General features: G+C 39.2%; 2 protein-coding genes across 3 annotated transcripts; one reads left to right on the forward strand and one right to left on the reverse strand.

The window, feature by feature from the left end:
* Positions 1–603: 603 nt before the first annotated feature.
* Positions 604–2,106, reverse strand: LOC135708960 (RNA guanine-N7 methyltransferase activating subunit). 2 transcript variants are annotated; one of them, XM_065231154.1, is made up of 4 exons: positions 1,947–2,106; positions 1,532–1,734; positions 1,249–1,426; positions 1,050–1,189 (listed from the first exon to the last, which is right to left on the reverse strand). In XM_065231154.1, the coding sequence occupies exons 1-4, from the start codon at positions 2,059–2,061 to the stop codon at positions 1,137–1,139; spliced, it is 549 nt and encodes a 182-aa protein (XP_065087226.1). In that variant the 5' UTR covers positions 2,062–2,106; the 3' UTR covers positions 1,050–1,136. The 2 variants fall into 2 exon arrangements, with proteins under 2 accessions (XP_065087227.1, XP_065087226.1); XM_065231155.1 differs by lacking the exons at positions 1,532–1,734; positions 1,947–2,106 and having other exon boundaries at positions 604–1,189; positions 1,249–1,337.
* Positions 2,107–3,222: 1,116 nt separating this feature from the next.
* On the forward strand, positions 3,223–7,853 carry LOC135708977 (uncharacterized). The gene is made up of 5 exons (XM_065231172.1): positions 3,223–3,298; positions 3,595–4,031; positions 4,211–4,552; positions 7,090–7,246; positions 7,316–7,853. Exons 1-5 carry the CDS (start codon positions 3,223–3,225, stop codon positions 7,762–7,764), a joined length of 1,461 nt encoding a protein of 486 aa, XP_065087244.1. The 3' UTR covers positions 7,765–7,853.
* Positions 7,854–8,744: the final 891 nt, after the last annotated feature.

Below are 8,744 nucleotides of genomic sequence, written 5' to 3' on the forward strand. Positions count from 1 at the left end.
GTTCCTGCTACTGAGCTGAGACTGAGAGAGAAGAGCAAGGATGCGCGGCAATACTAATGGACGGGTCGAGCTGTGATTCGAAGAGCCGTGGGAGACTACGGTTCTCGATTGGAGGCTTGAACGTTTACAATAAACCAACTACGGCACGAGATCGTAGTAAGAAAAGAACCTGTGTGGGAAAAATTTGTCTACCTTTTTTTTTGCAAATATCGGCGTCGGTGCTGTCAGCGATAAACCGTGCTGTCATTCCAATCGAAATGAGCACGCCAAGTTAGCTCCCTCACGGGTTAATTTCACACTATTTAAAAACTACTTATTTTTGGGTAGAATACACCAATATCCGTCAAACGTGAACCTACCCAAAAATGGGTAATGTTTTTTTTCTCAAGAAGAGTTCCGAAGGCTGAACAAGTTAGTTGATTCAACTCACCCCCGATCGACTTGCAAGCGAACAGAAAAAGTTGACCATGGACGAAGCTGCGAATACATTTGCAAAACAAATGGGTTACAAATAGAGGACATTGTATACGCCTGAGTCCTCAAAAATATAGGAAGCATTATTGAGCAAGGTACACATAATTCCTTCAAATAAAACAACCGTGCGGCTGTCCTGTTTTATTTACAGCCTTTATTTACAATCTTTCGAAATTGCTCTAAAAGAATGTAGCTACATATTATGTTCACACACACATATGATTAAAAGAAAATCCGTTTTGCTCTGTAGCTTTGTAGCTGCGCCTTATACGCCTTACGAATAGTTTCTACCTACGTTCGAGTTGTAACGGCTGTTGTCCCGCCCACCACGGTTGTTGTATGGGTTTCCATGCTGCTGGTACGGCCGATCCCGATAGTCCCGGTTCCAATTGTGGGAATTATACCGACCACCACCACCACCGCGTCCACGATCGTTGAATCGTCCCCGACTACCGCCACCACCGCCTCCGTAACCACCTTGGAAGTTCCGGCTCTGCCACGGTTCCAACACCGGCGGAGGCCGAGACTGCTGGGCACAGTAGGCAGTAAATTCCGAGTCGTCTTCCGTGAAGCGATCCTTGAACTCCTCCTCACATTCGTTCAGGAACAGCTGATCCTCCTCGCAGATGACGTTGATGTGTCTCTTTGGGTCTACCATGTTTCTAGTTTTCTATCTCCTGCAGTGCCTTCTCTCGCATAAGCAACGAGTTGACGTCTAAAAATGCCATCGTTAGTGCGCAAAATATAGAGATTTTCAGACGACAAACCACTCACATTTTTCCGATATGATATTGTTGTAGATCAACGCGTAGAAACCTTTCTCGGTTGGGAAATAACGATCGTACGTTGCAGTTTCCGTCGGCTCAAACATCCACCCTAGATGGGTACGACACTTAGGACATACACACAACTTCCATGCGTAACCAGGGAACCACGAGTGTAACGAAATCCACTAAAACGAAAAAGGAGGAAGTGATTATCAGTGTAGACATTTGTACCGTTCTAAGTAAACAATCAATTTAGATAGTCTTCTACTCAGGAATAGCCCTCTGCATACCGACTCGATCTTCGCACAATATGCCTGCTGAACGATAACTATCTTGAAACGGATGCCCAACGTATTCTTAACCTCCTGAACGGTAACCTGCTTCCCGGTAGACAACGTCTGATTGCTGAACCCGAGGGCCAGTGGGCTGTGTTTGTTTAGTACGAAATTCGACAGACTGACGTCATGGCCACAGGAACGACAGATGAAGAAATCTGAAACCGTAATCATAATTTCCAGTTACAAAAGCACAGGGCAACCTTGCTGACTAATTAGATTATCATTTTCTCGCCCAGGTAGGGTCGAGTAAGGAAAATATTTACAATTGCAAAACACGTCACCCCTTGCTAGATGCACGGCTGATAAAGAAAAATACCTTTCCTCTGCTCTAGGTAGAAAGACTTTAACCAATTCCATCGGCACTTACCTTCTATCACAGTTTCCTCCGGGGAGGACACTAATATCGACGAATTGAACAGTTGAAAAACGAAGAAAATCACCAACAAAGTATGCATCAAGAGCCGACTTTCATTCCACTTCATAGCTTTTGGCGAACGCACTGTGGATGAAAAAAAAACTGGCGACGAGTGACAATCGACCGTCGCACACATGCAGACAGCACAGAACGATCTGTCAAAATCACACGCCGGGTGCCGCCTTACTTGACAGCTAATAGAGTCGACCCTGGTTGCGCGGCATGGGGGCTCACTTCAAGCACAACCCGAAAGCGGCTGTTTCGGTGGAGGAAAATCACAAGAGCGGGTTCCCACAGACACGTGGTATATGTTGAAATCAGTTTAAATGTCGTTTGACCAGGTAAATTCATTTTTATATTTATTATTTAATGAATCGGCAACTGACAAATAAATTCCTATTGAAGACAAAAGGATCGCACACAGTCTTCAGCCGAAATAATTTTGCAGGATTTCAGTATAAATTCGCAAGATTTCATCGCGCTTTTCGTAAGCGAACGTAACCTAAGGCTTACGTTTCATTCCAAGAAAGCCCTGGTAAAATGCGTTCAGCACACTACCAAATCTTAAGTTGACAACAAATAATAATACGTTTAGACTACAGAGTTATAACAACAATCAATACGAAACTACAGATTTTAAATTGGTTAACTACTTGACTAGCCTATTGGTCCCAAGCAAATCGACTAGTATAAATTCCAGTACTACCATAGAGGTAACTCTAAGACAAGTAGGTCCCGAAGAAACGTGCTCAACTTTTTGGCTCACCTCTGGTACTACCCCTCATTTTATCTGTCAAACTTTCATAGCGAATCAAAACAAACATTGCGTAGTACTAGAATTTCGACTAGAATAGGGTACGTTAATCGTTTGCTTGGGACCAATAGGCTACTAAAGTGGTGCGCCAATTTAAAATCGTTAGTTTCATATTGATTGTTGGTACTACCAACAATCAATACGAAACTAACGATTTTAAATTGGCTCACTACACTCAAAAAATATTAATTATTTCATTCATTAAGCTAAGTTTTTAATGTTTATATCCAAATGTCAAATACTTGTCATGGGACAAACCATATTTTTTATAAACCTTGAACATATAATTCATTCACCTTTCACATATCTTTTATTTGTTTTCCTAATCAAAAGTATAAGGCTAGTCTTATGGCTAAAATTTATATGGTTTGATTTATACTTTGATTGTGGTTTGGCTTTGATTTTTTTTTCAATATGGCGCTCGAAAGCATTTCGTTTGTGGTGTTGAATGAGTTGCAATTGCCTGTGGAAGTTCTGCAAAGTTTGATAGGTGAGTTGGATTAAATTATGTTCAAATAAATCACTATACTCCGAAGTCGAGGCTAATGACTGTTTAAATACAAAAAAACACTTCTTTTTTGTCTAAAGAAAACGACATTGATTCCGCGAAACTGTCAACACTCAGTAAGGACGAGCTGGAGCAAATTTTCAATCCGGAAGATTGGAACACCACCGAAATTTTTAATCGACTGGCTATATGGAGGCAGGATAAGGTAAAAACTCATTAATGTGCCAATATATAAAAAAATAACCAAAGACTTGCTTTACAGGGATTTCAATTTCTAGAGTTTGAGGAAGTCGATCTCGTTGAGAGTGAAGCATCGGAGCAAGTTGAACCTAACGGTGTTTTTGAGATTGAAGAGATTGAAAAGGAGAATTCTGTCCTAGATGGTCATGCGAAACCAGAGATAAATGATAAAGTCAAGGAGCGTTTGCCATTGAGGCAAATTGAAGGCGGTGTTTCAGGTCTCTCCAATTTCGGAAGCAACGTTTTTCAGTATCGACAGCTTAGTCCTCAGCAACTGGAAGAGCTATTAAAAAAGACCATAACGGGCCAAAATATTATAAAAAGAGGATCAATCGGCCCACTCTCCATCGATAGCCAACGAGAACTGGTGCATATTATTGTGGAGTACCACTGTAGTGTGGGTCTACAGGCCAAGGAGGATATTCTCCGATGGTATTCGGAATGCATAGTTGCACTATTCAAACACGAAAAAACTGTAAGTACGATTATTAACCAATATAGTGGAGAACGGCTTCGGCCCCTGACTCTTGCCACGGGTTTTTTTTTCTAAAAAAAATACTTCAGCAATGTATTCAAAAGGTGCTCGGAACTTTGAGAACAAGTCATTCATTTTTTATATGCAAGTTATTAAAATTGTTGTTTCTATTTGTTTAGGAAACATATTTCATCCCACGTGCCGGTGGAAGAAAGAATCCAGGAGGCAAACTGTTTAATAAAATCGTCAACTTAAAGCAAAAAGCAGGAAAAAGGAAGTTCCGTGAGGAAGCACATTTGGCCGGACACCAAAGTACATCGGAGCCGGAAGCTATTGAGAATGATCCCGCTGCTGAGGCAGCTATTCAGTGGCTGGATCAGAATAGAAATCCGTGGACAACAGCGTTAGATAAATGGGAACTTTCGTACCCCATTCGTAAGAAGCAGCTTGGGAACAAGAAAATCATAGATGAATTGTACAGGCACTTCAAACTATATCGGGAGGAGCACGGATATCAAGCGGTGAGTTTATGTGGTTCTTTTTAATTATATATGTAGTAGTTTTAGATTAGATGGAACTTACGGATTATTCTTAGTAATTAAAAGCCGTATAGTTTACATGAAATTCGATCATTTTATAAATATATATTTATTTAATTTCACAAATTTTTTAACTTCCACAATACGATTAGGTATTTGATTAGGAAGGACAATTATATCATCGGCCTATCTTGAAACGTCAAATTCTCATGAATGACAACATATCCACGCAACTAACTACAAAACACCCTGAAGGCCCACGCACATTAGATCCGGATCGGACACGTGGCGGCAAAGTGACAGCTAAATCTATTGTCTAACTATCAAAATTACGTCAACGCAACGCAAATGGATCTAATGTGGGTGGCCCTTGATAGAGCAGACTTTAATGTACCGGGTGGTGTAGTCAGTCAGCGTGGGTGTGCTGTGAGTCGTGAGAAATTGACCATTAAAGTAATTCTTAACGTTCCGAGTAATAGTACGTTCAGACTACAGAGTTATAACATGTTATAGCGCTATCTTGATGGTGGTTTCTGTGTTGCAATTAGTTGACAACCGTTATAACATGTTATAACTCTCCAGTCTGGGCAGCGTTTAAGGCTCATCAGACTTGTTATTGATCGATACATAACTACCTATAGAACTTGAATCTGTACTGCTGCTGGTAGGTGAACAACACGGCCAATCATACCAACTCAGCAACTGAGATTAATTGACTCAGAGAATTTTCTTTCCATACGAAATTTACTCAGATTTGGAAAAAAAAACTGCAGTTACTCACAAGCTATGAGTAACTGCAGTTTATTCCAAATCTGAGTAAATTTCGTATGGAAAGAAAATTCTCTGAGTCAATTAATCTCAGTCGCTGAGTTGGTATGATTGGCCGTGAACCAAACTGATACGGTAGTTGTGATCGTCAATCTATGCTCAGACTAGTAGGGGAAAAGTTGGCTTCGGCAATACCTTAACCTATTATCGTCAGGGGGGTAAACAAAGTCCTAGAGCACTCAAATTTGGCAAATAGTTGCTCTGAAACACAATGTATCCACATGCCAAAATTAAGCTCTCAAGGACGTTGTTTACCCCCTGACGATAATAGGTTAAGGTATTGCCGAAGCCAACTTTTCCCCTATGTATAGTTTATCCCGTTTATCCAAATTGGAATCATTGTGTCACTTATGTACTACAGTTATCCTCCGAAGAACGCGTTAGCCATTGATTTCTACCCACCGCTTTTCCCGGCGGGTTTTCAACCAGTCAGTCTGTTGTATGTTAGTAGTGTCAATAGAGAACTAGTCAATCGCAGTTCTTCGGGGGCAAAGCTGTATTTGGAAGCACAGGAACATACGCATGGATTGTTTACTGTCTGGGATCTGTGGTACTACGTTCCTGGTTGGCATCGTTCCATTCCGTTCCTGTAGTTGCACTGTAGACAAACTATCCGATACTGTTGGATTTTTAGGTGAGAGTACTTAATACCTGCCTGTTAGGAAAAATCGAACGGCTAAAAAACATTAGAACTATTTATTTAACTTACTAGAGAAACCAGCAACTAGAACTATCCAATAAACTATTCCAATCTGCTGGTACCAGAGCTCTTCAACGATTCCGGCATTACAAATTTTAATAAAAATAAAAACAAAACTCACCTTCGTACTAAAGAGCCTGAATTTATTTTATTTCAAGCTGAACATTGCATTAGGTCCTAAGTAACATTGACAGATTCTCTTCGTCGACTTAGTTTCAGCTCACAGATCGATAAAAGAAGCTTTTATGTAACATCTAATATAAAGAGCCTGAATTTATAAAGAGACGACATGTCAACATTGGAACAATCGATTGTCTGACAAGGTCATAGGAAAAGTCATTCCAATCGAGCAGAAGACCTGTCAAATGGATACAATGTCGCCTCTTTATAAATTCAGGCTCTTTAATCTAATACGTCAACCAGATAAAGAAACGGTTATGACACATTGTGCTCAAGTTATAAACGAAAGAGAAAGTCGATTAAGAGAATCGATCAATGTTACTTAGGACCTAATGCAATATTCAGCTATTCTCACTGCACACTACACGGCGAATGAGAACAACCCAAATTTGAGTTTAGTTCACTCATAATCGCCAAAAGTGCAGGAACTCAACGATGAGTAAATTTGCCTCATGCTTTCCCAGGATTTTCCAGGGAAAAATTTCCGAATTCAAGAAAAGTAAAGATTGGATTCACTCAGTCTATTGGTACTACTCCGAGACTGAATAAAATTTTCGTCAATTTCCTCATTTTCCGGCATATTTTTTAGGTTTTCCACAGAAAACCACGAGACAAATTTTACTTATCGCTGAGTTCCTGCACTTTTGGCGATTATGAGTGAACTAAACTCAAATTTGGGTCATACTCATTCGCCGTGAAGTGTAGTCTAATTATAAGTATGTAACAAGGTATGGAAGTGCTTATACAAGTTTCGTTAAATTACACATATTTTTTGCTATTACAACATATATGTTTTCTATTCTCTTCGAAGATTGACGTTGATTTTCGGTTGATGTATGGTATCGACGATGGAGTTAAGAAGTGGAATTTGGCGTTTCCAAAACTGGTGAAATACCTAGATCGGCCATACAAAGACGATTTTTCAAAGAAAATTCTGGAATGCCTAAAATCTCCAGAATCTGACTTAGGTAAGTGACCTGTTGTTATTTTTATTTAGGCCTGATTCGAAGTGAATTACTTATATTCTTTTAATTTAGATGTTAAAACCTGTGCCGTTCTCCTGCTTCTGAACAATGTTCTAAAACCAACAAAGGTAACTCGAAAATTTAAGCCATCGATTTTGGCCGCTCAGGAAGAAATCATATTGTTTGCGGCATCAAACGACTTGGCTGCTGGCGTCTTCACTAAATTCAACGAAGACTATTCTAAGTACGGATTTCAACCGGTTCCGAAACTGATATTCATCGGCGATGGTATTGACTCTCTTGAAGGGGAGTTTCAGGTACGTTTCCAGGACTTCAGTTATCGATTCGATAGTGCAAGTAGAGCCATAGATGTTCTGGTTAAATTCTGTGCAGTTTTTGGTCTGGAGCATTCTCGTATTTCAAGACTGGTTTGGCTTTTTATATCCGCGTTCTTCTACAACGTTCCAGTGCAGGAGCAGTACGAGTGTATTAATAGTTTAAAGGCGTATCTTATAAATTGAACATGTTTGCTTGCTTCATTGAAGGTTGTCTGCAAACGTTCGAAACGAGCAGTAACTATATTGAACATCTTCATAGCGACCACAAAACTCCTGTAAATTATCGTTATGTCTGTACATACCCAGAATGTAATCAGAAATCTTCTAATTGGTATTCATTTAAGCGTCATTGCATACGTCATGATAGTCGTGATGAGGAGAGCATTTTACCGGATACATGTTTAGAAAGTACTGATAATGAAACACAGCCAAATTGCATACCACCTGAAAATTCACTAGGAACATTTTCAACATTTAAACCGGGAAATAACGAAACCGATCATCAGCAAAATACAATATCTGCACTTGCTAAAAATTTAGAAGATATTAACAAGGCCGCAGTTGCTTTTACATTAGAATTACACAATGAAACAAATATTTCAAGAAGTGATGTTATAACCATTCAGAGAAAAGCAAGTCAACTAAATGCTAGTATTGTTAGTAAGGTAGAAGAAACTTTAATCAGAGACAGAAATCCGCAGACTGATTTTGAAATGCACAAATACATGGAACGACTCAAACAACCGTTCGATTTCATAGACTCCGATTATAAATTTTTTAAGTATTTAGAGAAGCTTGATATTTTCCGTTTTCCCTCCACAATTGCTATTGATAAAGATCAAACATCTGTTAAGTTGTGTCAAGACCAGGAAATTGACAATGGAAAAGGTCATATTGTTTTGATGGATGTTGAACATCAATTAAAAACATTTTTTAGTTGTGATCGCATTTTAAAAGAAATCATTTCTAATACTATTACTCTAGAGAAGAAAACAGCTATAAGTAATATTGTTAACGCAAAAATGTGGAAAATAATTAAAAATAAGTATCCAGGAGAAATTTTGATTCCCATTTCCTTATATTCAGATGAATTTGAAGTGAACGATTGTCTAAGTGCGCACAATAAGAGACATGTAATCTCTGGTACATATTATTCGATACCT

Source organism: Ochlerotatus camptorhynchus, unplaced genomic scaffold, assembly GCF_037179485.1.
Source record: "Ochlerotatus camptorhynchus isolate MF236.1 unplaced genomic scaffold, CSIRO-AGI_Acam_v1.1 ptg000343l, whole genome shotgun sequence".
NCBI lineage: Eukaryota > Metazoa > Arthropoda > Insecta > Diptera > Culicidae > Ochlerotatus > Ochlerotatus camptorhynchus.

Excerpts from the sequence above, each read along its gene's own strand:
- LOC135708960 (XM_065231154.1), bottom strand. The coding sequence starts at position 2,061 with ATGAAGTGGAATGAAAGTCGGCTCTTGATGCATACTTTGTTGGTGATT. Across the intron at positions 1,735-1,946 it reads GGAGGAAACTGTGATAGAAG|ATTTCTTCATCTGTCGTTCC; the intron begins GTAAGTGCCGAT and ends TTACGGTTTCAG. Across the intron at positions 1,427-1,531 it reads ATTGTGCGAAGATCGAGTCG|TGGATTTCGTTACACTCGTG; the intron begins GTATGCAGAGGG and ends TTTTCGTTTTAG.
- LOC135708977 (XM_065231172.1), top strand. The coding sequence starts at position 3,223 with ATGGCGCTCGAAAGCATTTCGTTTGTGGTGTTGAATGAGTTGCAATTG. Across the intron at positions 4,032-4,210 it reads TATTCAAACACGAAAAAACT|GAAACATATTTCATCCCACG; the intron begins GTAAGTACGATT and ends CTATTTGTTTAG. Across the intron at positions 4,553-7,089 it reads AGGAGCACGGATATCAAGCG|ATTGACGTTGATTTTCGGTT; the intron begins GTGAGTTTATGT and ends TTCTCTTCGAAG.